At 36.7% G+C, this 27,472-nt stretch overlaps 2 protein-coding genes and 1 long non-coding RNA gene across 5 annotated transcripts in view; 2 read left to right on the top strand and 1 right to left on the bottom strand.

Annotated features, from left to right (window-relative positions):
- Positions 1–9,648, top strand: part of arhgap22a (Rho GTPase activating protein 22a) — a 24,259-nt gene extending 14,611 nt beyond the window's left edge. Inside the window, exons 4-9 of the mRNA XM_016276908.1 lie at positions 4,081–4,209; positions 6,450–6,657; positions 7,117–7,249; positions 8,001–8,074; positions 8,197–8,318; positions 8,747–9,648. Of these exons, the coding sequence (XP_016132394.1) occupies positions 4,081–4,209; positions 6,450–6,657; positions 7,117–7,249; positions 8,001–8,074; positions 8,197–8,318; positions 8,747–9,648 (1,568 nt within the window). The remainder of the gene's footprint in view (positions 1–4,080; positions 4,210–6,449; positions 6,658–7,116; positions 7,250–8,000; positions 8,075–8,196; positions 8,319–8,746) is intronic.
- A 539-nt stretch (positions 9,649–10,187) lies between these two features.
- On the bottom strand, positions 10,188–20,828 carry mapk8a (mitogen-activated protein kinase 8a). 3 transcript variants are annotated; one of them, XM_016276764.1, is made up of 12 exons: positions 20,614–20,828; positions 18,857–19,025; positions 18,642–18,771; positions 18,487–18,545; positions 18,174–18,312; positions 16,648–16,813; positions 16,218–16,289; positions 14,459–14,641; positions 14,030–14,154; positions 13,340–13,403; positions 12,502–12,576; positions 10,188–12,366 (listed from the first exon to the last, which is right to left on the bottom strand). In XM_016276764.1, exons 2-12 carry the CDS (start codon positions 18,976–18,978, stop codon positions 12,221–12,223), a joined length of 1,281 nt encoding a protein of 426 aa, XP_016132250.1. In that variant the 5' UTR covers positions 18,979–19,025; positions 20,614–20,828; the 3' UTR covers positions 10,188–12,220. The 3 variants fall into 3 exon arrangements, with proteins under 3 accessions (XP_016132250.1, XP_016132249.1, XP_016132251.1); XM_016276763.1 differs by lacking the exon at positions 16,218–16,289 and adding an exon at positions 14,850–14,921; XM_016276765.1 differs by lacking the exon at positions 16,218–16,289 and adding an exon at positions 14,850–14,921 and having other exon boundaries at positions 12,264–12,371.
- A 1,269-nt stretch (positions 20,829–22,097) lies between these two features.
- Positions 22,098–26,996, top strand: LOC107588609 (uncharacterized). Its single transcript, XR_001609605.1, has 3 exons — positions 22,098–22,329; positions 26,607–26,754; positions 26,846–26,996. It is a non-coding gene; the product is annotated as an uncharacterized lncRNA (long non-coding RNA).
- Positions 26,997–27,472: the final 476 nt, after the last annotated feature.

The raw sequence follows: 27,472 nt of genomic DNA, 5'->3' as shown, positions 1-27,472 counted from the left end.
CATCACACTACCACCACTATGTTTGACTGTTGGTATGATGTTCTTTTTATGAAATGCTGTGTTGGTTTTATTCCAGATGTAACGGGACACACACCTTCCAAGAAGTTCAACTTTTGTCTCATCAGTCCACAGAATATTTGCCCAATAGTCTTGGGGATAATCAAGATATTTTTTTGGCAAATGAGAGACGAGCCTTTGTGTTATTTTTTGTCAGCAGTGGCTTTTGCCTTGGAACTCTCCATGATGCCGTTTTTGCCCAGTCTCTTTCTTATTTTTGAATCATGAACACTGACCTTAATTGAGGCAAGTGAGGCCTGGAGTTCTTTAGATGTTGTTCTGGGTTCTTCTATGACTTCTTGGATGAGTCGTCGTTGTGCTCTTGGAGTAATTTTGGTTGGCCGGCCACTCCTGGGAAGGTTCACCATTGTTCCATGTTTTCTCAATTTGTGGATAATGGCTCTGATCATGGTTCTCTGGAGTCCCAAAGCCTTAGAAATGGCTTTATAATCTTTTCCAGACTGATACATGTCAACTGTTTTGATTTTCATCTGTTCTTGAATTTCTTTAGATCGCGGCATAATGTGTTGCGATTTAAGCATGCTTCTCTTTGTCAGACAGGTTTTATTTAAGTGATTTCTTGATTCAACAGGTCTGGCAGTAATCAGGCCTGGGTGTGGCTAGTGAAATTTAACTCAGCTTTCTAAAATAATGTGATTAATTGCAGTTCTTTCATGATTTAACAGGAGGGGGCAATTAATTTTTCACGTAGGGCCACGTAGGTTTGGACAGCTTTTTTCCCTTAATAAATGAAATCATCATTTAAAAACTGCATTTTGTATTTACTTGCATTATCTTTGTGTAATATTTAAATTTGTTTGATGATCTGAAACATTAAAGTGTGACAAACATGCAAAAAAATAAGAAATCAGGAAGGGGGCCAACACTTTTTCACACCACTGTATATAATATACAATAAAATAAACTATATTCAAAGTTAACTACCTGTTAAGCAAAAAAAAGGATGTTTCTTGATATAAAGTTCTGCTGAACTTTATCTTGCTGTCAGTTTTCTCATTAAGTTAAGATGCAGACTTTCACCTCTGAAAGCAAGAGCGTCTGAAAAGTGCTGGATTTAAAATAAAGATCTTCATCTGAAAGCCTCAGGCCTGTCGTGCTGGATATCCTTCCAGTCTACTGCTGGCCAAACCGCACACTGTGCCTTGGGCTTCACGCTGCCTCCCATTTTGCTCTGATACACGAGAGAGGAAGATATGCGGCAGCCACCTAAAAGCTGCTGACTGAGCTCTTATAGTGTGATTTCATTCAAGGAGTGAAATCTTTGTTACTGTACAAAGATTTAACAAAACAATGCATTGTAGTGCTCAAAGAAAGCTAAAACTAAATTATTATTGATAACATATAAGTGGAAATTCTTAAAAAAAAAAAGTGTGATAGGACGGACGCGCCTAAGTATTTAACTAATGGGACATTAGTGAAGAAAATTGGTCTCGCTCCAGTGCAAAAACTCTTGAAGAGATGAAATTTCCAAGTACATGTTTTATCTTGAACAATGCATCATGTATTAAAGGGTGGGCTGCAAGGCATGATATTGTTTGGTTCTTACCACCAGCGGAATGCTAAACATGCACATCACTGTTCAGTCCTTCATTTTATAAATAGTCCATATCCATGACCTTCCCGTGGAAATATGCTGAATGTCATAGTAAAATCATTGTTTGGGATATGCATGCTAGGAGAATGTTGATGTGAGCAGTTTAGCCTAGCTTTGGGTAACAGATAAGGGGCGGCAAGGACATTTAAAATCCTGGGAATTCAGATATTAGAGTATTTTGTGAATGTGGAGTGATTATTCCTGACCTTGAATTTGGCCTTGCAGGAGTACAGAATGAAAATGTGTCCACTGGTGCCTTAGGGTCCAAGACAAACCAAAATCTGAGGGCTGATGTACCTGCAACACCAGAACAAATGTTCAACCTCTAGTGCACACATATGAGCATGATTCACTCAAATTCATTCATTCAAACATCAATTTCATAATGATTTCAGTTATATTTAAGAAAATATCAAATAAAACTAAACTTTTAGATTTAAGATAATATAAAATAAAAATAATTTCAATTCATTATTAAAAATCAATTAAAGTTTTATAATTGAAATGGCATTTTGATGTTATATCTCGGATTCAAATTTTTGTCAACTTGTTTTTTGTTTGTCAGTCAGCATAATTTTTGTATTTCTTTTTGGAATTGATTGGTCATAGGCCTCATTAATCTTAACTTATGCAACTCAACTTTGAGAGAAAAACAAAAAACATTAATTGTGGATAAATGTGGCTATATTGACTCATTGTCTGTTGCAAAAATAAATACAAAACCAGTGCTATTTGAAAGATAAGTTGATAAAAATTGAATATTGAATATTTTTTAATAATATAGCAGAACAAGAAATTTAACAGCAATTTTTTTACACCACAAATGTAACAAGGTGACAAGTTCTTATGCCCTGTGTGAGCAAAGTCTGTAAGTTTTAGTCCAATGCGATAAAGCGATAACTAGCATCTTTCGGGAAGAAGAAAATCCTCTCTGGGTCAAAATGAACAGAACACAACATGAGAGTTACACCCGTCTATGTCTGTAATAGTTCAGTTAGCAAATGTGGAAAAAAAAATCTACTTTCAAAGTCAAAAGACCCATTTCTAAATAGAAATAAAGGTCAGTCCCAATAGAATCAACAGCTTGTGTCTTCTGAAGAGGTCACACTTACTTCTCTACAAAGTCAAGTTTTGATTATTGTCATTACATGTGAGAGAAAGGCAGTGGAACTGCATCTGCCAAGGGCACAAGCACAGAGGCACTGTCTTTCAGACATGCAGACAGAGACAGTCAGGCGTTCCTCAGGGAGTCCTATGTGTGTCGTCTGACACAGCCACTAGCTACCTGACAATACTCAGTTTATTCTGCAGCCAGGCTCAGACAGACAAAAACTAGGTTGAACAGAATTTATGCTGAGGATAATTTCGGGAAATGAAGAGGGAGGGATGTTTGTGGAAGGAAATGAAAAGAAGTCACAGTTCCATAATGCTAGGAATTTAACACGGCATGCTATGCTTTTGAAAACCATCCAAAAGCAAATCAACTGAATATGAACTCTTCAACTCTAGTTCATTTGAATAACAGAATGATTAAAAATCAGCTCAAAATTAAGTTCAAAAGATGGCTTCTCCAATTGTCATGGCACATTTCAGTTCATCTGTCCTTCCTTTAAGAACGAAATAGCACTTTTCTCCTGTGCTGCTATGGTTAATGTCTGGTATGTAGGATGATGTCATAAAGAGAAATCACTGTTTTGTCTATGTGCTGTTTCTCCATGACTTTGGTGCCACCTAGTGGTACATTCACTATAAAATATTGTAAAGACAACCGTACTCTGTGCAGATAATATTAGAATATATTGAGATAAAACAGTATTATTATACAAATAATTATACTATAATGCAGATATCCTCCTTGCATATATTTTTCCATGCAAAAGTTTAGGGTTAGTAAGATTTTTTGCTTTTTTGAAAGAAGTGTCTTATGCTCACCAAGGTAGGATTTGTTTAATCAAAAATACAGTATAAATAAAAATATTTTAATATGTAATTTATTCCTGTGGTGGCAAAGCTGAATTTTCAGAAGCCATTACTCCGGTCTTCAGTGTCACATGATCCTTCAGAAATCATTCTAATATGCTGATTTGCTGCTCAATGTTGAACACAGTTGTGCCGCTTAATGTTTTTGTGAAAACCATTATACATAGCAGTTCAGTCACAAAGACCAGCAATCGTGAATTACATTATGCCACCGCACTAGCATTATGTGCTTATAATCAATTATGAAATGTGTTTTCATAAATAGCAGCAATTCTAATCAAAATAGCAGAAGCATTTCCAATGATGTAAGTGAATAGAATTATTCATGTTTTGGTATTTATCGGTCCTTTTAAGTGTCAGGGGACTGGATGCTATTAGTACCAATCAAATTATTTATTTGTAATGTTTTCCCCTCTCTGTCTCCATAGGCTGTACAGGAGAGAAAGACAGATCGGCTCTCAGCCATGAGGCTTTCCTGCTCATGGCAAACTCCCAGAATGACATGGAGGATTGGGTCAAAGCCATCAGACGTGTCATCTGGGCTCCCTTTGGAGGAGGTAGCTTATCTCACACAAATAAAACCTAAGCATTCTATCTTATGAGGCAGCATAGTCAAAAAAACAAGAAAACTAAACTAGTAAGCATACGTCTGATTTTCTATTCTTGCATTGTTTGGGTAGAGTGTGATCTATATCTGGCACACAGCTTATATCATGCTGCATGGTTGATATACAGGCACACTAAAATAGCAACAGCACTGGCAGAGTCTGAATGACTGGCTGAATCTTTAGTATATAATAACAGATTATTTTGGGGTGCCTGAATAAAGGCAAACATTTTAATATAATTTTAATGATATTAAATATCCGCAACAGGACGCCATTGTAATGTGTCCCAGAAAGAATGCCGTTCTCATCATAGCTTATATAGACACAACAGCAACAAGACTTCTCAATATCGCCCTTACACATCAAATCTCACCTCTCAAGCCTCCAGGTGAAGTGGGAAGGCAAATTCGATGCACTTGTAAATATATCTCAATCTTGTTATTGGTTTACAAGATGCTATAAGCCTACAACAGATGTATTTACGTTAAATTATTTCTGATACTTTGATATTAAGACCTACGTCTGCACAAATGTGACAATAAAAATGTGACAATAAAAATAAGTTAATATTTAGTAACTTACATTTTAGACACAAAACACTTACACTTAGGCTACTTTGTCGATTTTTGCTTGTCAAAGAACATGTTTCCAAAAACCATGTACAGTAAAATGGCCGTTGCGGTGTTTCCTTTCTAAATTAATCAGTGTTTTTAACGAATCGGTTGAGTGAATGATTATATGATTCACTCATATACATAAAACAGTGTTGTTGTTAACTAATACTAAATTAAAACGTTTTGTTTATTGAAATAAATATAAAATAAAATAAATTGGATCAAAAACGTAACTTTAAAAACGTTAAAAGAGCATATGATATGTTAGCAAGGTAAAGTATTTTTTCTTAAAGAAACTGGTTGTGTAGCCTACTGTACATACAGTAAGGGAGATATTGTCTATGGCGACATATTGTTTAAATATTTTCTGTCAGTTTGCCCACAAGGCATTTACTATGGCGTTGTAAACATAATTTGTATTAATTATTGGACTTCGTTTTGTACTGAGAGGTACATTTGCAGACGGTTCCTAAAGCAGCCTAGGCGAATATCCAGCGAATATCAAACTTAAAACTAACTTTACCGCGCTTGAAAAGTTGCCTTTGCAACTAACAGCAACACATTTTAAGTACTGAAATTACTAAAGCTTAAACTGATCTAAAAATCGAATGAAATATTTAGCACATAATTTAGAACAAAAGCACATATAGGCCTAATAAAATAGCTAAAACCTAAGCTAATATTAAAATGAAACTCAATATAAATGATATAACAGTTCATTCAAAATAATAATAAATGATATAACAGTTACTAAAATATCTGGTCTGCGTTATACAAGCAGTGGTCCTGCTGGACTGAGCACATGTGGAACGTCTCGATCACTAGTTGTCTATTTAAATAATCCTGAAAATTTAATAGTGTAAATATCATAGTGTAAATCATTTTAATCAAGACATCGCTGGGGAAAAATCTGGGCATTGATGGGTTAAGCAATATGATACCTTTCTGTGTAATCGCTTGCGCTCATCCCACATTCTCTCCACACTCTCTGTGAGGCTGGTTACCATTACAATGAAATGGGCAAAAACAGGTGTGCACACGCTCACTCACATTCTCATGCATCACTGTTCACTTGTGCCTGAAGTGGACTGCTGCCCGTGCCAGCAGGGATCTGTCATGTGCCCCATGCCTGAAGTTACAGCTCTGTCTTGTCTGTTCGCTCATCGTGGCTTGTGTGTGCTTGCTGAAGATTGTAGTATACGAGGCAGAACCGATGTCTTGCAAGGTATGATAGGACACTGTACAGTCTTTGAAACAGTACATTTTGGAGTTTTAATCAAATTTTGTGAAGCATATTTTGATTTCTAACAGTTTGATAATGTCGTCGCAAGTTTAAAACGTGTTTTTTTTACAAATCACTCTTTTTACATGTTTCTCTGGTGCTTGTATTATTGTAGTTATCTTTGGCCAGCGCCTGGAGTAGTCTTTGAAACAGTACATTTTGGAGTTTTAATCAAATTTTGTGAAGCATATTTTGATTTCTAACAGTTTGATAATGTCGTCGCAAGTTTAAAACGTGTTTTTTTTTACAAATCACTCTTTTTACATGTTTCTCTGGTGCTTGTATTATTGTAGTTATCTTTGGCCAGCGCCTGGAGGACACAGTACAGTATGAGAGAAAGTTTGGACCCCGACTGGCCCCTCTGCTGGTGGAGCAGTGTGTGGATTTCATACGGGAGCAGGGTCTGAAAGAGGAAGGTCTCTTTAGGATGCCAGGACAGGCCAACCTGGTCAAAGAACTGCAGGATGCTTTTGACTGTGGGGATAAGCCTCTGTTTGACAGGTGAGACCAGTTCAAAACTTCCTTTTACATTTACATTTAATCACTCATCAGACCATTTCATTCAAGGTGACTAACAAATGAAGAATAGCACAAGCAATTTATCATAAAACCCAACAATATTTCCACTAAATGATGCCGAGTTTCAGTTAACTAGAGTAGCACTCAAGCTGTAGCAGAAGTCAAACGCAGACAAACAGCTTTCTTTGGAGGGACCAATAAACTGATTTGTAGAAACAATTTAGACTGATGTGGATATCAGTGTTATAAAGAGCATTAAGTTGCTTTAAACATGCTTTGCTCTACCAGTTTAGACCAGCATGAGTTTCTACTCTATATCTAGGCTGGCTTATGCCGGTTAGGTGCTTGACAGTGTGCTGGACCAGTTTACCATACTTGTCTAGACACGAAAACTAAACTGATGTATTTGTGTATCCCCGACCTGTGTGTGACCTCTTGCAGTAACACTGACATTCACACAGTGGCGTCCCTCCTGAAGCTTTACCTCAGGGAGTTGCCAGAGCCTGTGATCCCCTTTAATAAATATGAGGACTTCCTAACCTGTGCACAGCTTCTGCTAAAAGATGAAGAAGTGGTGAGTCTGCTATACATCAGCCTTCAATGAGATGAAGTTGAATTAAATAATGATTGTCCTTGCAAAAAAGAAGTGACTTTACTTTAGCATATGTTTAAGGAGTATTAGAGTATTTATTATTGAAATAATATACTTTAAAAGAATATACTTAAATGTGTACACTTGACACTTGATTGCATGCTATTTATAATATAGAATATATTACCGTATTGTATTTCAAATATATATTAAATGCAATTAATTGAAGTTTAAAGTGTTTTTGACACACTTACTGTAAGTGGAACTTATCTACATCTTTATATGTAATTTCAGAATTTCTTATTTTTAATTTCTTCTGACAAGCAAACTAAAATATACTTTACTTTAAAATATATTAACATTTAATGTAATATCAAAAAACAGTGCAGTTAAAATTATAATCAAGTACTTTACATGTGAAATTAATGTTTTACTCTAAACTAAAGCATGACAGAAGATTATACTAAACTGTTAATTTTACATTTTTACAATGTGTTTAGAAACATGAACGTGTACTTTATGTACAATATTTTGGATTTGTATTTCATTAATAAAATATTATCTGCAAGCACAATTTTTTTTGAATATATACTTTTAAGATTTATAGTATACTACAAGGGCACATTCAGTACAATTAAAGGTGGTTTTGAAAAGCTCACTGCATTTTTTTCCCCCACCAAAAACCTTGTTTCCTGGATTTGTAATGTATCTTGTTCCCATGTGTCTTCTAAAGGGACTCAGTGAGCTTGTGAAGCAGGTGAACACTCTTCCTCAGGCTAATTATAATTTGTTAAAGTACATTTGCAAGTAAGTGAATATATAGCATCTCTTCAGTTTTCTTGTACATGGCGATGTTGTTGAAACGATTTCTTTACTTATTTGAATGAATGGTAAATTAATGTTGTATTCACTGTATGAATTCAATGTAGATTCTTAGATGAGGTGCAATCACACTCGCATGAGAACAAGATGAGCGTTCAGAACCTCGCAACAGTTTTTGGACCAAATATACTTCGGCCTAAAGTAGAGGACCCTGTTTCAATGATGGAAGGTAAGTACGTCTGAAATTGGGAATATTTGGCCGAGATACAACAATTTGAAAATCTGGAATCTGAGGGCTCCAAATCCAAATATTCAGAAAATCGCCTTTAAAGTTGTCCAAATAAAGTTCTTAGCAATACATATTACTAATCGAATATATATTTATGGTAGGAAATTTACAAAATATCATCATGGAACATAATCTTTACATAATATCCTAATGATTTTTGGCATAAAAGAAAAATCGATAATTTTGACCCATACAATGTATTTTTGGCTATTGCTACAAATATCCCCTTGCTACTTATGACTGGTTTTGTGGTCCAGGGTCACATATTTATCAGTTCAATATAATTTAAGTTGAAATGAATGGTAAAGCCAGTTTGATTATTCTTAAATTTTTTACAGTGTAGTTATTTACTTTTTTTTTTTTGTTAGGAACCTCCCAGGTTCAGCACCTGATGACGGTGTTGATCAGTGAACATGAGCGTCTGTATGTGGGGACTGAGGAAGATGTGTCTTCCGAACAGACAGGAAGTTGTCTTCCAGGTCTGCGAGGCATGGCGGAGTGGATCTCCGATGAGGAGATGCTGAACTGCTCATCGCTGAGCCAGACGTCCAAAGTGGCAGATAGTGTGTGTGGCAGTGCCACGTCTTTAGATATCAATACAGGTGCCCCTACCATTGCCAAAATGACACCTCAGGGAAAAGCTGGGGTGACAGTCAGCCCCAGCAAACAAGCAAAATCCCTCCCCTCCTGGAAGTACTCCTTCAAGAGCGGAGGGGTACGCGCTCAGCCTGCAAAAATTGGGGGCTCATCTGTGGACGTGTCCACCTTGCCCAGTACGGGCAACTGGTTGATGAACGGGCTTTCCTCTCTGCGCAGCCACCGGCGTACGTCATCCGGAGAGCGCATGGGTAAGGATTCAGCCCTGTCACACCGTCTGTCCACTTACGACAACGTGACCTCATCCAGTCTCAGCGTACCCAGCGTCGCAAGCACGCCCTGGTCCACATCCTCCTGTGAGATCTTAGTGGCCGACTCTGTGGGTAGTGACCCCTCTGGACTGAACTCTGTGAAGGTGGACTGGTCAGCTGGAGGATCTGTCCAAGGGCAAAGTGAAGACAGGAATTCGGAGGTCACTGAGAGCAGCGAAGCACTGGAAATGTATGTGAGCAGTGCAGGCTGCAGTGAGAATGGAAATGGAGAAGATGTGGTGAACGTCACAGGAGATACTGATATTAGCATGACAGCACTTAACGGCCTGGTAACAGAGCTGAAAGACGAGTTAAAGAAACAGAAGGCCAACTATGAAACTCGAATACGAAGGTATGTGTGAAATCCACAGCACATTGATAATGAGTATTTTGTCTTTAGACTTCATAAGGTAAAGTTTACTTAAAACACTTAAATTATAAGCTTTCTCATCATTACAGTTGTGTTAACATCTTTTTAAAAGCTGACGTGTATAGTTTTTTCAGTGTTAGGTATGAAACAAAAGTTGCAATCATTATTTATTACAGAACTTTAATTGATTGTATTGTTGTCACTAATTGCTGCAACCTCATGTGAGTGACAGGCTGCCAAAAAAATAAAAAATAGAACATCGCTTATTACTGCTTCTGGGTCCAAAAACTCTATCAGATGCCAAAAGTGAAATCTCAGTTGGCAAAACAGTGATTCATCTTTTATTAATCATTATTAATCGTGAGCCCAGAGACTGTTGTGTACGCCGTGAGCTTTTCAAAGCTGAGCTTAAATGTGTGATATGAATAAATAGTGCTTATAAACATCTGAAGCAACTAGAGGCTTGGACCCGGAAACAGTATTTCTTACATTGTGACTTAACAAGCAGATTATGGTGACTATAAATTGTTATGATGTTAACAGTTGAATTTCAGTGCATTCTAATGAGGTGGTAATCTGCTAACCCTAATATAAAACAACTGCATCAGTTCGTGAAGTCTAATAAACCCAGCACCATGATCTTATAGTTCTTGTACAGTGTTTTGGACTTAAAATCAAATGCTAAGCAGGTCATGCAAGATACTGCCCATCGTTGAGACTGGGGATGAGAAACTTTTCCTCTCCGTTTTTATGATTCTCTTTTCTTTTTCTCAAAACAGCAAAACATGGACAGAACCCTTCCAAAGATTTTCACATAGATGTCGAGTCTGAAATAACACGGTTCATTGTTCAGCTTTGAGTTACTGCACATAAGCTGAAGAAAACTAAAAAACAGTCTAGAATAAACAAAGACACATACTCATTGAATTGTATACACATACATACAGTACATTCTCACAGATTCAAACTACAGACACTTCAACACTCCTATTTTTCTGAATAAATAAATAAAATGAAATCAAGGTTACAGTAATACTTGTAAAATGTGAGCTGTATGGCATCAAGTGTGAGGTAGATCAGACTCGACCTTTAAACGGCTCGTGTTTCATGCCTAAAAGCTTTTGCTCTTTGCAGTTATAGCAGGCTCAGGCTTCCCAGGCAAGTATGTAGGGCTTGATATCATTGCCACTGTTAAGAGCACTTAAAACAAAACAACAATAATATAAAGTAATAGCAAAATATTTCGTTTTTTACCCTGTTCACAGGTAAATAAATCCAATGGGCTGAACCCCATACGTCAACAACATTCAGATTCCCACTTTCTACTCCACAACTTAGGCCTATTCAACATTCTCTCACCTTCGCATTCTAAAGCAAATGTAAAACAAACCCACTTCCCTGATATATCTTAAACTTTTTATCAAATCATGTGTGGAGCTCCAGTTTTCAATGTAGGTCAATCCCCAATACAGTAGGTCCCGTTCATTTACAGCACATTACATGCCATTAAAGACCTTCCGACCTGACAGGAGAAACAAAAAAACGCTAAAAGTAAAACCAATCCAAAGATCTGGTTCATTCCACTGTTGTACAAAAATAAATAAATAAGTAGCTTAACAACTCTAATGGAATATGCTAGGAATGGACCAGTGTAGACTTTTTTTTGTTGGTGTTCCAAATAATAATTTCTAAAATACGTGCTCTGCCAGCTCAGAAAATTTCTGACTCAAATGTCAAGAAACAAACCTATTAAAAATATTAGACAAAAACTGCAAAATGCAATGATACATACAATCACAGCTAAAGAAAGCGCAATGCTTGTTCTATAAGCAGATTTTGAAGGGGTAAAACAATTATTTTTTAATAATTATAACAAATAAAAAAGTGCTGAAATCCTAGATAACTAGGACTAGGACAAGAACTAGAACATCAGAGACATACGCACAAGCACATCACATTTCACAGTCAATCAGCAGCAAAACTATTCATGAAAAAAGAACAGCCTGGTAAAATAAATCAACGTACATATAAAAATATTTTTTTTGATGTTGTGAGTTGTTATATCTAAATGAAACTGTACAAAACAACATGACCCAGAAAATGCCACCTCAGGCAAGTTATGTCAAAGTGTACTTAAATAGCTGATATTAATTTGTGCAATATGGTAATGTCCATTGTAAAATACTAACATGGACTTGTTTCTAAAGACTTTCATATCCCAAGTGACCAAGAAAATTATACATTGACCAGGAAAAAGACTCAAAATAAATTAATTTGAGAAAATATATTCACAATTCAATCTTTACAGATAACCTTCCAAAATCACTCTACGACAACATGACAAAATACTCTAAATGTAGCTTATAAAAGAAGAGATTTGTTAAGGAGTTCACTATCATTGGCTGAGTCTGTTAGGGCTGTCGCTAAAAAGATAAAACTGTGTAGTCATTTACAGCATCTAGAGCGGAACACAAAAAAGCCATACCCGACCCAAAATAAAGTATTAGACTGGCCTAAATCTGATACCATGCCACACACAGAGAAACTCCAGGGGAAGGTGATAGTCATCTGCAGCAGCTCAGGGGTCCCGCAGAGGCCTCCAGGCTGCTGTCTGTGTCTGAGGCCACGGTGGGCTCTGTGGACATGGACGAGACGTCATTGATGGAGGAAGAGGAGGAGGGCTGGGGTGAGCCGTTGATCACTGCTGCACCTGTGCTATGTGAAACACGACAGTCAGTTAGATCACCCAAACATGATGTGTGACTATATGCAAATGGTAAATCAATTTAAATAAAAAATTATTAGCATAATCTGCATTAGACTAAGAGAAAATCGTCTTACTAACCTATAGGGGAAGGCTGACCTCGAATTACATTTTTTATCCGTTCTTCCCAATCCAGGACTTCTTTATAGATCAGCTCTGTAGAAGACAAAGAAAACAAAGAAAGAACAATTAGAATATAACGCGAGAGAAAGAACAGAGGCCTACACAATTTTTATCTAAGTAAGCCATTTAAGGAAATAAAGCTTTGTAAATGTATATATTTAGCACAAAAACCATAGGGATTTCATCTGGGTTTAATGAAATTAAACAGATGCATAAAATCTGGGTAAAAATGTATAGTAACTTGAAAATATGGTAATGAACACAATTTAATTACATGGATGAAAGGGATTGAAATGAAACCAATTGTTTTGTTTTTCTCCAAATGAACTGATTCTGAACTGATAAAATATGGATCGAAACTGGCAACACTTTTAGGAACTTGCAGCATCGTCACACTACATACAGTAGCTACTTGTTGGAAAAACTAGTTTGTCATTGGAAATTTGAAAACAGCTGAGCTACGGTCATGCAGCTGAAAAAGGCAGTTGCATTGTTACTTAGATATTTACTGTCATACGTTGAACAGATGAACGAAGTCATGGAAACTGGCAAGGTTTAGGTTGACAGCACACGCTCCCTGAGTTGAAAGAAATATCAATCTTTCTAATTTAAGCAACTGCCGTCAGACATTTAAACATGCTGAGGAGTTTATTAACACTATTCAATCAGGTGACCCCTGCAGACAAGATTTCGACCGTGTGTGCAGTGGGCAAATCATGTTTGTTCTCAGCCTCTGGCACTTTCCTTTTGCATCGGATTTCACTCTGTGAACTTTAAAGTTAGAAAAACAAACCACCTTTCCATTCCTCCACTGTGTGTTCCCTCTCATTGAGCTGTTTGTCTGTGATTAGAGGAGGTGGCTGAAGAGAGAAAGATAAGCACACATAATTATACTGGTGAGAAAAACAATCAATGTGTTGAATATGAGCTTATCTGGGGTGAAAAACAGAGCCACAAACTTCATGTTTTTCTTGTGAGAACTATTAGATACACTACTGTTGACAAGTATGAAGTCAGTAAGATTTTTTTTGTTTTTGAAAGAAATCAATTTTTTTCAGCAAGGACTTAAGCCGATCAAAATTGATCTTTTGTAAATTATATTTAAATGGTTACAAAACATTTCTATTTCAAATAAATGCTGTTCTTTTGAACTCAAAAAACCTGAATGTAACAGAATTAACAAAAATATTAAGCAGAATTTGAATGATTTCTGAAGGATCATGTGACACTGAACACTGAAGTAATTACGTCTGAAAATTTAGCTTTGCCATCATAGGAATACATTACATTTTAAAATACAGTGAAACAGAAAACAGTTATTTTAAATTGTAAGAATATTTTACAAACTTACTGATCTTTGATCAGATAAATGTGAACGAAGTGAACGAATGTGAATTTTGATATTCATCAAAATTACAATGAGCTTCCATATGTACTTGACAGCAGTGGATTGGAAATTGGAGTGTGTGAATGCGCATAAACTCACCGCTTCCACTTCAGCTGGGTCGTACCACACGTTAATGTAGGGGTGCTGCAGAGCTTCATCCACAGATATTCGTTTGGATGCATCTATCACCAGCATTCTAGACAGCAGGTCCCGCGCCTGGCTCGCTGCATAACAAATCACATCCAGTACAAAGAGTTAATGGTACTTCAGTTGTTCTCAAGTGGCTTGATATGTCACCTCGACCACACAGCAGATTATTCAGGCCACTCACTGTGCATGCACTGGAAATGATTAGAATTTCAAATTAAGCTGTTTTTCTTCTGCAAATATGTGTGTCAGTTAAATGATGGATGAAATCTATATTAACATTTTGACATGCACATTTGCAAGCAGCGATTGCACTGCTGCCTAATGAAGTAAAATGCTACAGAAATAATGTCACCCATTTAAATCTTCAAGCAGATGTACCTTTCAGTTTGTTGTGTTCTGAATCAGCAGGGAACAGGACGTCGGGAAAGAGCTTCTCAAAGCTGTATCCAGTGTACCGGGGCCTGTTCTCCACGTAGGTCCGCACAGACTGGTTGAGTTTCATCATAAACTCCTGGGATGGTGTTCCCAGCTGCTCTATGACTTTGTTCCACTGATCAATATCTTCAGGCATTAGAGGGTTAAGAAAAGTATAAACAGTCCTACAATATCTAAAATTATCATCTTGAAAGCTTTCCATAAATCTTGTACATTGAACCAATTAATTTTGATTGCTTATGCCATAGTGTACCATGGGAAACAAAGTATTGTGTTTACTAAAGAGAAGTGATAACCATGGAATGGATGGCACACGATAGACAGGTAAGGATACGATCTGAACCTGGAAACAACACACTACCTCTGACTATTTCAGCCATGATACAGCCAACAGACCATACATCCACTGAAAAATGAAATGAAAGTGAAATTAGCATGCAACACAGAGCTTAAAAAAGGGAGGCAGAATGACAAAAGACAAAATGATGATGAAATCAGATGGCAAGCCAAGAAGAGTGAGGTGCGTCATGCAGGATCTGCCATGTCTAGCATGGAAAATCAGTGAGGATGGAGCACAGACATAACAGAATAATCATTGCAATACTATAAATAAACCGGAAACGAGTTTCACAGTGCATTACACGCCTGACCATTTACACTCATGTTGTGACTCACGATGGTGACTCATTAAGTGATTATGATGGAAGGAAAAAAAACCTTGCACAGTATTTCAGATTTAGATTTTTTTACAGATGACATCAAAATCCTGATGTAGGCGTTTTGGGACGATGTGTTCTCAAACACCATCAAGCCACCCTTGACCTAATGGTATACATGAAAGATCCCAAATTTCTAATATACAATACCATTTAAACGTTTTGGAAACGAGTTTCACAGTGCATTACACGCCTGACCATTTACACTCATGTTGTGACTCACGATGGTGACTCATTAAGTGATTATGATGGAAGCAAAAAAAAACCTTGCACAGTATTTCAGATTTAGATTTTTTTACAGATGACATCAAAATCCTGATGTAGGCGTTTTGGGACGATGTGTTCTCAAACACCATCAAGCCACCCTTGACCTAATGGTATACATGAAAGATCCCAAATTTCTAATATACAATACCATTTAAACGTTTGGAATTGGAAAGATTTTTTAAAATGTTTTTAAACATCTTTATGCTCACCAAGGATGCACTTCTCCCTTGTCACAAGAGCAGAGAACAGAACAGCTACAATGGCTAAATGAATATCAAAACAACTAGCGCCAACATACAACAATATATACAAGAATTTCTAGAATATGATTTAATATGAAACTAGAACAAGTACCAATGAGAAATAACTAATAAACAAGCAGGTGCCAGTGTAAAAATTCAAAACTAACCCTTCAAAATAGTGGTGTTCACCAAAGTAAAGCCAAAATTTGCCAGAAAGTCAAAACCGCCCCTCACAGAAATAAACAAGGGAGTGAAATGCAAAAAAAGAAAAAGAAAGCTATAACCAAAACACAATGCATAACAAAGAACACAATATAAAATAATCTTCATTAAATTAATACCAAACTAGCGAGGGACTATACAATATATCAAGCTCATTATGTGCCCCATGAGTAAAATGCAGTTTGTCAAAATGACAACAGGCAATTCTAGTGTCGAAGATGCATTTTTTTTTTTACTTGTAAGGCTCAAGGATACAGTCCCTCCCAGGAAAAAGGATTTTGTGACGGACCATTTCTGCCAAAATGCAGCCCACAGACCAAATGTCCACTAAGCGCGTGCAGCAGAGGGAAAGAGAGAAAACAGTTAAGCAGGAAGTCAGGGGGTGTTAGTATTTTTGTACTGTTGCATAAGAGCTTGTTTTATTCATTATAGTTTGAGTAAGAAATGACACGCCAAGCCATTGTCTACTCATCACACACTGAACAGGCTTTACATTTCATCAAAGTGGAAACAAAAAGACAGAATTCCCTCGTAACAAATTTTGGTGCTGAAACCGCAAAGCTATTAGTGCAAGGAAAGCATTAGAGAGACGTGAAATGAAACCTGCAGCACGAGGATGATATTGCCGTTAAGCATGCATAGGATGTGCCAACTAGGCATTCTGCTGCTTGTCAGCAGCACTGACCATTGGCTTGATATCCCATTCCCAGGATGACTTCAGGGGCTCTGTAGTAACGTGTCACGACATATGGTGTCATCAGCAGACCCGTAGCTGCTGTCCTAGCCAGTCCGAAATCCAGGATCTTCAGGGTACAGTCTGACTTTACCACGATGTTGCTGGGTTTCAGATCCTAAAGAATCACAAGACAGAATAGTAGTCAATTTGCCATTTTTTCATGAGAGTAAATAAGAAAAATATAATGTAAAAATATAATGGCAGTCCAAAAGTCTGAGACCTAAGAAAACTTAAAACCTGAGAAGAACACACACAAAGTTTTGATATTTAAAACTGTTTAAATAAAAATAATGAAAAAATTGTGAAATACTGTTTAAATGTTTGGTGTCAGTATGATTTTTTTATATTTTTGAAATAAGTCTTATGCTCAACAAGGCTGCATTTACTTGATTAAAAATACAGAAGAAGCTTAAAAGTTTATAGTTTAATATATTTTAAAATGCAATTTATTCCTGAACAACGCTTAATGTTCAGCAGCCATTAGTCCAGTCTTCAGTGTCTTCAGTGTCACATTCTTGCATACAGATACAAGTTCAAAAGAACCACATTTATTTTAAATAGAAATTTGTGTCAGTTCAACTATCCACTCAAACTGATATGCTGATAATATATTGTAAAGATAAAGTTATTACATTTGAAAAATGCAAAACAGAAGCAGACTTTTAGATGTGTGGCTGCAGCTAAGCTAACTAACATTCAGGAAATATTTATGGGTGAATCTAAACGTTTTTGTCAAAATCAATAATTGCAAATAAACTGGTTATAAATTGTGTGGGCTTTAGAAAGCATTTTAGATGTCTCACTTATGGTGCTGTCTAACTGAAAACTGACCAACAATACAGTATATTTCCAAGGGCTAAAGTGTATCAAAACTAATGATCTGTACTCTCAACAAACAAGTCTTTCCACACCATAAACCTCGAAAAAGATGAATTATTTCCTTTCAGTGTTCCTCTGTTTTCTCATCACCTATCGATAGATCTGTCAGAGTGAAACCATTTTTATTCATTTAACGCTTGATTATCCACGGCTGCAAATGAAATTTGCATATTTAATGTTCAAAGGTCGCCATTCATGGGACATGACCTTGTGCAGTGACAAGGGATTCATTGTATTAACATAAAGGTCTCTGGTCATATCTGCGCAAAAGCAGTACACTGTATAAGACAGAGGTAAAGTCAAGGTGAAACGGGACAGCGATGTTTACTGAGGATCACTTGATCGCTTCCCTCCTGTCGCCTCTCAACACATCCCTGCCTCAACAGCGCAATGCAGTCCACAGCAGCAGCTGCAGTCAGGCAGGCAGGCAGAGGTCTGGCTTTTAGTAATCAGCCCAGGGGATGAAACCCCTCCCCCTCCCTCACCTTAACTGATTATTAAGCTTTTCGCTGTCAGTGCAACCTTGGCTGTGTACGGCAGTCTTTTTGTTTAGGCTAGGATTCTTTAGGCTAGGCTTTAGGCTAAAGAGCACAGACCCTGTGGATGATTCCCGCCGAGTGGAGGTGTTTTATTCCGCACAGCGTCTGGTACAGCAGATAGGACAGCCGCTCGTGGTCCAGCTCCATCTGAATGACTTGGCAGAGGTTGGCGTCCATCAGCTCCATTACTAGGTAACTGTCATTGGGGAAGGGGCGGGACAAAAAAAGAGGGTGTGATGGGGGGGGTAAGAGAGAGCAGAGAAGAAGGGGAGGGGTGTGTGGATGTGAGAGAAAGGGGAGAGAGCATTAGGGGGTATCAGCTGGGTTCTGGCATTTTTAACTGTGTAAATAGTACGCAACATATACTCACACATCTTGGAATTCTTCTAATGTTTTTTGTGGTGTAAAAACATTTAAGAGGCCTATTATCTGGAAAATAAAAAGCATATCTATTAGACGCTTATGCTCTGCTGGATTTCCCATTGCATGCAACATGTTACGAGTCATTTTGGGGTCATGACTTACATTTTTATGGTTGACACACTTCATGAGCACCAGCTCTCTGAATGCGCGTTTGGCATGAGTCTGATTCTGAAAAGGCCGGCTGAGTTTCTTTATAGCCACATTTCGCTCAAGGTTGTGGTCATACGCTGAGCTAAAAGAGAAAAGGATGCATGAAGCAGATGAACAGATTGTGTAATGTCCTCGATTTGAGGTGGAATACGAGCTCTAGAACCTACCAGACTATTCCCTGAGCACCCGAGCCAATGGGTCTTAGATTCTGATACCGCTTCAACACTGTGAATGTTGAATCTCCCACATCTACGCTGTAGAATTCTTTCTCTCGCTTATTTTTGTTCATGGTGAAGCCGAAGTGTGAGCATCCGAACAAGGCAGACTTTTACAAACCTAGACCATAAAAACAAAACAAAATCCACTATAATATTGCAACTGTTGTGATATCTTCATCACCGTAACATGATTTTCCTGCAGTATCTTTTTTTCTTGGCACTGCAGAATAAACTGAAAGGACAGCATAGAGTGGTGCCGAACCTCTTTTTGGCTCTGGGCTTTATCTCTGTGCCATGAAAAAGAAAATAACTAGAGCATACAGCTGTTAGAAACACACGCACACATAAAAAGGGGACTCATATGCCACAAAAGAGTAGGGCCGTTTCCTAATAGCTCTTAACCAGAGTTAAAACAGCAGGACTAACAGCATGACCCAGTTCCAAAGAAAAATGCTTCCACATATTTAGCAGTTTCCGCAAATGGCATAATATCAGGGACATTTTGTTTCCTGACACGTCGTCATTAAATTACATTAAAAGTAACACAATTCACTGTAATGAAAGGAAGTAGCACTGAATATGTCCAAATATGAAAGCATGAAAAAATAGCATTTTGGATCCATAGCAACAGAGAGAGACTTTTGTCAAGACTTCATTCTAGACAAGCTTTGATTTGTGGTTGCAACCGTGTACAATCAAGCAAGAAAAAAATATAAATAAATAAATTACCAACCACTTTTTGACATACAGGCCAATATCAATACTTACACAATCAGGCACGCACCCAAACAAACCAGTTAATCAAGTAACAATTTCTAATTTTAATCAGAGCCAAATATTAGTCTTCCAGGATAATAACACTGCCTCACAATTATCACAACATTCCCAAAGAGAATAATTTCATACCACAAGTATTATTATGCACAATAATAGAAATTAATCGAAAGAAACCACATTCGATTAAATTATTTATAAAATACAGTATTCTGGACAGCTTCACTAATAAAAGGTAAAAATGAATCACATAGTGACTGGCTAAAAAATGTTTTAGTTAAATGGATAATTTCTAGTTAGCTTGATATCTAGGCTATATACAGTCTAAACAATAGGACAAATCCTGATTAAGACAAACTTTTATGGTTTGTTTATGCGATTAAACATTAGGGCTCAGTTTCTTTTAGTATAACAATTTACTCATCAAACAGATCTAATGGGCACATTTTGTCAAGCTGAAATCAATCAGCCTGTTGCCAATTTAAAAGTGATATTTACATTTTTGATCATATATGTATCCTGATTTACACGACAGCACAGGCCAGTAAGATACAATATATACACAAGAAATAATGTATCGTTTTTGTCAAGTCTTTGACAGTGATCAGTATACATACTAAACCCATAAGTAAATCAGCCTTTCTTATGTTTCATTCCTGATTCAATTCTATCCAGAAAACACACACTGTATGGTTACAGTGGGCGGCTGGCAAAGCGAGCAGCTTGACAAATAGCTTTGTAAGCGATCTCACATAACCCACGGAGCCCGGCTCATTTATTAGCCGCTACGTTAAAAAGCCTCATCATTCAAAACAGCGACATTATCGTATTACTGTCTCAAATAAAAGAAAATGAGCTGTGATGTATACACACACCCTCCCCCACGGCGAAACAATACCGCGCATTAAAACCACCTTAAAACGCTCACTTACCTGCTACGATTAAAATACAAACACTCCCTGTATCCTAAATGCCAGTTAAATACCCGGACTCTTCAGAAATTATGTGGTGAAGGCTCTATCGATTATTAATAGCGCTTATTCGGCTGCTGGTTTCGATAACATGACCTCAGCGTATTGAAAGCGCTTTCTTCCACTGACTGGCAGCAGGCCTCGCGTGCACTGCGGACGACATGCGCTCTACGTCACCAAACCCCCACTCGCTTCCGTGCCATCATCACGCCGGTCTATTCATAGATAAGATCTATCTATCTATCTATCTATCTATCTATCTATCTATCTATCTATCTATCTATCTATCTATCTATCTATCTATCTATCTGTCTATCTGTCTGTCTGTCTGTCTGTCTGTCTGTCTGTCTGTCTGTCTGTGAATCTATGTATCTGTCTGTCTGTTATTCTCTCTCTGTACTATTTCTCTTTCTGTCTTCACTGAGCATGACAGATATACCTGTGCCTTGGTTTTCTCTGTGGGCGTGGAATGGGCTGAGTGTTACTGTTAACCGAATTATATTCAAATGTATCTGTCTATCTGTCTGTCTGTCTGTCTGTCTGTCTGTCTGTCTGTGAATCTATTCTATTAAAATCTGTCAAAATAGCCTATTATTGATCAAAATTAGGCTATGTTGTGCATCCTTTTAAGGATATTAATATATTTAACCCACTCAGATAGATACTTTAATTAATAAAATATGAAAATCCATTTAAAAATGCACTTTTAAAACTGTTAATCTAAACAAAGAGTAAATTAATCATAAATCATTTTAATATTTCTTGCGTGAAAATTGCTATATCAATCTGTTTCTCAAAAAAGAAAAAAATGAGTACTGTCCACAGTTGCGGCACCTAATAAAGTTTTTTCAAAAGTTGTAAAAAAAAAAAAAAAAGCTGTAAAAGTATGTAAAAAAGTGTACAAATGTTTAATTTGGTGTATTTTAGAGATACATATACACCAGCTAGCTTTAGCAAGACTAAAGAGTCAGCCATTTTATTAAAAAAATGTTTTAAATGTAATTTTCACTACAGAATGTTATTTAACACAATACAGGACTTGAAATGTGATGGGAAAAAATCAGAATACTTCTGTGCGTGCATTGTCATAGACGCCTAAACAAGGACAAGGACAAATAAAATGCTATTTAAATATATAGGCCTACATAAAAGGACCACAGCATCACTCTCAGAAAAAAAAGGTACAAAACTGTGGGTACCCTCTTGATATGCACACTTCAGGTACTAATTTGGGGGTAAATAAGGTACAAATATGTACCTTTTAGCTTTTGTACCTACCGTTCCAGTGACAGCTTTCTAACTTTGTTTTGAGAGTGTTGAGTAAAAAAAAAAGAGGTCCTGAAGACTTCCTCATCCTCTTTTGTCATTGCTCAATCCAATTGAGCTCTTAGCTGTGGTCTAAGAATAGTTGTTCAATTTGCAAAAATGTTTCGAGGTCCCACAGACACAGTTGCTTCTTAGTGATTAGATGGGAGTAGTTTATCAGCAAATGCATTTTTGTATGGTTGTACAGTACTACAGTATGCTGAACTGTAGATTGTGCATAGCTAGGTCAAATGAGGCACTTGGTAACAGAAGGTAAACGAAACATGTAGTGATTCACAGGATTAAAGTGTGTGTGCCGGGACTGAAGGCATCAGAGGGAGATCAGGACCTTAAGACATTGAATGCTAGAAGGTAAAAACTATTCATATTCTTAAGATGATAGATCACGTTTAGTAGTTATAATTTGTACAATTTTGTGAATCTCTCTACATGTAATTTCAGAAATGTGTACGTTCTAAGATTAACAACATAGTCCGTTTGTAATTAATTAATGCTGCTGCCATGACTTGGTCAGCTATATTGGTTAATGCTATTAAAATGCTACAGTGCTGAGTTGTGATTAGTTTATGTATATCTCAGAATTTTTGATTTGGACAGGGAAAGCCTAGAACCTCTCAATCAATAGAGAATGGAAAAATTATAATATAAAAACAAAAATCACTTTTATTTTCCTGATATTTTTAGTTTAGATTTAACCAGTGTTTATGTGCCCCTGTTATTATTTGTACACAAAGGCTACACAGTTTGTCAGAATATTCTAGGATTTAGTTATTGAAGGAATGCAGTGAGTTTAGTGTCATTTCTTTCTCTTAGTCCATGAGAAAATGCATGTCTTCCTAGATACTAATGGTCTGAGAGAGCTCAAGCTTATTTTGATTTTGATTTAAATTTTAGAGGCACATATATATGTATACAGCAATGTTGGCTTAAGTGTTTTTAGCATTTGTGTGCTTAAAATTAAGCATTCTATTTCTGACAGGCCACAAAAAGAAACTCAAGGCTTCTTGTAATGTTCAGACCTATGTTTACACATCTGCAGGTCCTGCTGAACCTTCTTTGGAGTTCAAGCTCATTATTGCATCGGTACATTTTTGTGTGTATGTGTCCAGCCCAAACATTTGTTGTTCTGACTGATCTGACATACTGAGGCAGAGAACAACCCGGTATCCATAAATTACTTATATTTTTAGATGACTGCGTTTACCATATTTTAGTTTGTCCTTTTTTACAAAGGTGTTGAGTCATTAAAACCCAGGTTGTGTAATTAACCAGTCATTGTAATCTCCCTGTATTGGCACCCAGACTTGATCTAGTTTAATATAAGCCTCAAGACAACCAAACAACAACAGACTGAACGTAAGGTTTTAAAATACATTACAGTCATTCTTATTTAAATGCATTTAGTATAATATATTTACTTAATATAATTAATATATTTTTAATCTAAATGTTTTAATATACATTACATTTTTTATTTTACCTGTAATGTATTAATGACAGCATTTAAAGTTCTGAAAAGTCATATAGATGTCTTTTTTAAGTAGCTCTTCAGATTATACAAAATATACTGCTAAATAGCCTTGAAACGGTTAAAGAGGCAATGCTACAACAGTAATTACAGCAATATCCTCATTATTTATGAGAGCTGTTATATAGCCTTTACTTTATTTATTTATTATTATTTTTACATTTTAGTAAATTCCTCTTGATTTGAAACAAAGAGAAACCTGAAAATATTTTTGTTCTCTATGCCATTAATTGCAGTGTAGTATTTTACCTTGACATGCTGAAATTAGCAGAGTGAGAATGTGGTTGGGAAACATTTTTTAGAGTCATGACTCTAAGTCTTAATGGCTGATGTTGGTGACATATTTTGGCACATTTACTTGAGCAGTCACTAGGAGTACCTTGGCAATATCCAGGTCCTGATGTCTCCTTATGGACATCTGATTATGTCCCACATCACATGCCAGATTACTGTAATCCTTAACATTTTTTATGTTCAGTGCATTTGCTTGTTGTTACCTTGCTTTGAAATTTGAATCAAAATGTCTATTAACAGCATCTGACAATGTTACTTGTGATGTGATTAAGAGTAAAAATGTGTAGGATAAGATTTGATTTTATTCCTTTGTGAATTGACTGGATAAAAAATTATGTGCACTGATGAATCATGATCCACATGCTTTTAGAAAGTCAATACTGTTTTAATTTTATGTGGACTTTAACCAGCCACACATCACTTCATGTATACATCACAGTAAGAGGAAACCCATAAAGACCAGATAAATTAATAAAAAAAGACACTATTCTATTGGTTTATTAAATTATATTTCTCATAAATACCAAAGAATGTGTTTATAGTAAGTAAGTTACTATAGTAAGTAATTTATAGTAAGTTCAATTCTGCTCTTGCAAGCAATTTAGATTTATGAACGTCTACATCAAAAAGAGTGGTACCAAAGGAACATTCTTTTGGCAAGTGCATATGATTGATTAGTGATGGACATGTTCTTGATGTGAAATGTCTCCCTCTGGCGTCTTTCTTGAGTAGTTACAGTTAAACAGACCAGAATACATACAGTTTTTCCCAATGGCTTTGGCAGTCTTAAAGTGCCCCTATTATGGATTTTTGAAAATTACCTTTCATGCAGTGTGTAACACAGCTCTAAGTGAATTGAAACATCCTGCAAAGTTTTAAATCTGAAAGTGCACCGTGTATTAAGTTATTGTCTCTCAAAAGAAAGAGTCGACTCTGAATCACTGAAAGAGTCGTTTTTAAAACGAATCCCAAGCCGTTTCATGTTGACGTCAACATGAAATATTAGCATATTGCCCGCCCACTTGTAGGTCTTTTCACATATGGAGGCAGAAACCTGCAAAAACAATAAATAAATAAATACACAAATAAATAAATAAATATGCAAATAAATAAATAAATGTGCGAATAAATACACAAATTCTTGTTTAAATACATATAGAAATAATTAAACATGTGATTAAAGTAGGCAAATAAATAAAATAAATTGGTGGGCAAATGGAAAATGTTTAAGGAAATGCTAAACTCATCCTATTTATTTTCCTTTGATCACTCATTTATTTCTGAATGTAGTTCTGCATTTATTTTTCCTCTGCACAACATGCTAATGAGAGGGTGTCAACCATGGACTTGGTCAGGTCTTGTGATAGCTGGGGGCGCGGCTTTCCCGCTGACAGGAAATGCATGGTGTAAACCCAATATAGCCTAGTAAAGTCACTTTTGCCGTTCAACAGAGCAAGATACATAGAAAAATTGAGCCGTATTGTCCGTACAGTATCGTGACTTTACAAACGACCCAACGGAATGGCCAGAGGTGTCATTTCCCTGCATTCGATATTCTCAGATCTAGGGACCGTCTCTAAAGTTACATACGACATTGGTATACACTTTTCTAACTTCAATAGCATTTGAGGGAAATTACTTACAGTAACACAACCAACTGTAACATGTTCGTGTAGGTCTCAGTTATAATGCACACCTTTTATATTTATTCAAATAAACTGTCAAATCAGTATCTGTGTACTAAGTTATTGTCATTTCTGCAGGTTTCGGCCTCCATATTCACGTTGGTCTGAATGAAAATGCAAATTCATTCTTTGCCACTAGGTGCTGCTTTTGGAGCGGTAAAAATAACGGTTTCCCCGGCAACCCTGTACACAAAGCAGCACTGTGCTCACAAACGTGGCTTTATCAGGCATTACAGGCATGATGAAATGAAAATGAGACCAATGACCAATCAGGCAGATTAGCGTCACACAAGAGGGGTTTGGGAAAATGAATGGTTGAGCAAATCGTTTGGAAGTAGTTGAGCAAGTAAGGTAAAAATAAAAGCATATTATAAGACAATGAAAGTGTTTTTTGAGCTTGCATGCATGTCAACCTGTTGTTGGACACTCCCAATAGGGGCACTGTAACATTCTCTAAACTGTGAGTGCAATTGTCACAACTGTTTCCTGGAACATTAGAACTCTACTGCATGTCAAACCCTTTAATTCATGCCCACACTTTAAGAGTCCAGGAAAAATCTCTATTGTTCAAGGGAAATAAAGATTTAGATGTGGATTAGAAATAGATATTTTAACATAGATATTTAATATTGGGGGGAAAGTAGCTGAAATCTTTTAAAATCATTGACATCTCTGCATAATTTGTGTATTAATGCAGAAACTTTGGGAGGGTGTCAGATGCACTGATAATAAAACACAAATGTAGTAAATTAAAATCAGTCTGTTTGCATTTTGCTTCTCTCCGAAAATGATCTGAAAATGGAAGAAATGTATTTGTATGTGTCCTCTGAAGTACAATCCAATCACCAGTGATTATGCAAAACAATTGGCACATTCTTGCCTAAGCTTATTCCTTTGATAGCTGGAAATGAAGTCAGCAAAAGACAAAAATAGATAATTGTAGACAGATTTAGAGTTACACATCACACAATATAAATAATGTATATTACACAATATTGTTATGAAACATTGGTGATGAGCTCAGAGTCCCTGCTGCTCACTTTGTTTAGGCTCCATCCTCCTCTTTCAGCTGATTTCTCTCCACCTCCACCAGTCAGTTAGCTTGTGTCTCTCCTTCTCAGGTATCTGTCTCGCAATTCCACAGAATGAGCAGCACATTTGTGACCCTCACAGAGGTGCTGGAAGCCAGAGGAGGACCGCTGGAAGAGGATGAGGTGTGGTCGCTCCTGCTGGGCTCAGCTGAATCCCTCTTAGACCTTTCCTACAAAGGTAAAACGTTGACCTTGAAGTTGAAGATTTTTCCTGATGGTGAAGAGTGCACTCCATGAAAAATTAAATGAATGTGGGTCTGTTTTTCTAGGTCACAATATCTGCAGCATTATAACTCCTGCATCACTGCTCTTGTCCGCGACTGGGACGCTGGCATTCAAGAACTGTGCTATGACAGATGAGGTGTGTGCCTTCACAGCCCCAGAGATGCTGCAAGGCCGTGCCATCTCCACCAAGCTAGCTATGGAGAAGGTCAGTTTCATTCAGCGATGCATGCCAACACTAGCACTCTTGTCAGAGATTGACGCACAGACACAATTATATTATATAGCCTATACATTACACTTTCCAAATCAAATCAGGTTCTCTTCACAAAATGACTGGGTTTTATGAAGATATATGGTGATGCTTGAGATGTAATTCAATGTTTCTGTAAATAACAATAATACTAATAATAATATATAATGATACAAACAAACCCAATATTACTAATAGACTAAAATAAAATGAGCTAAGTTCTGACAGGCTCATGAATATTAATCACATTACGTTAGCTAGATCAAAGCCTGACATTGTTGCTTTGATAGCTGGAAATGAAGTCAGCAAAAGACAAAAATAGATAATTGTAGACAGATTTAGAGTTACACATCACACAATATAAATAATGTATATTACACAATATTGTTATGAAACATTGGTGATGAGCTCAGAGTCCCTG

This window comes from Sinocyclocheilus grahami, unplaced genomic scaffold (genome assembly GCF_001515645.1).
Source record: "Sinocyclocheilus grahami isolate Dianchi unplaced genomic scaffold, SAMN03320097.WGS_v1.1 scaffold106.1, whole genome shotgun sequence".
NCBI classification, from domain to species: Eukaryota; Metazoa; Chordata; class Actinopteri; order Cypriniformes; family Cyprinidae; genus Sinocyclocheilus; species Sinocyclocheilus grahami.
This window is presented reverse-complemented; position numbering and strand designations above follow the sequence as displayed.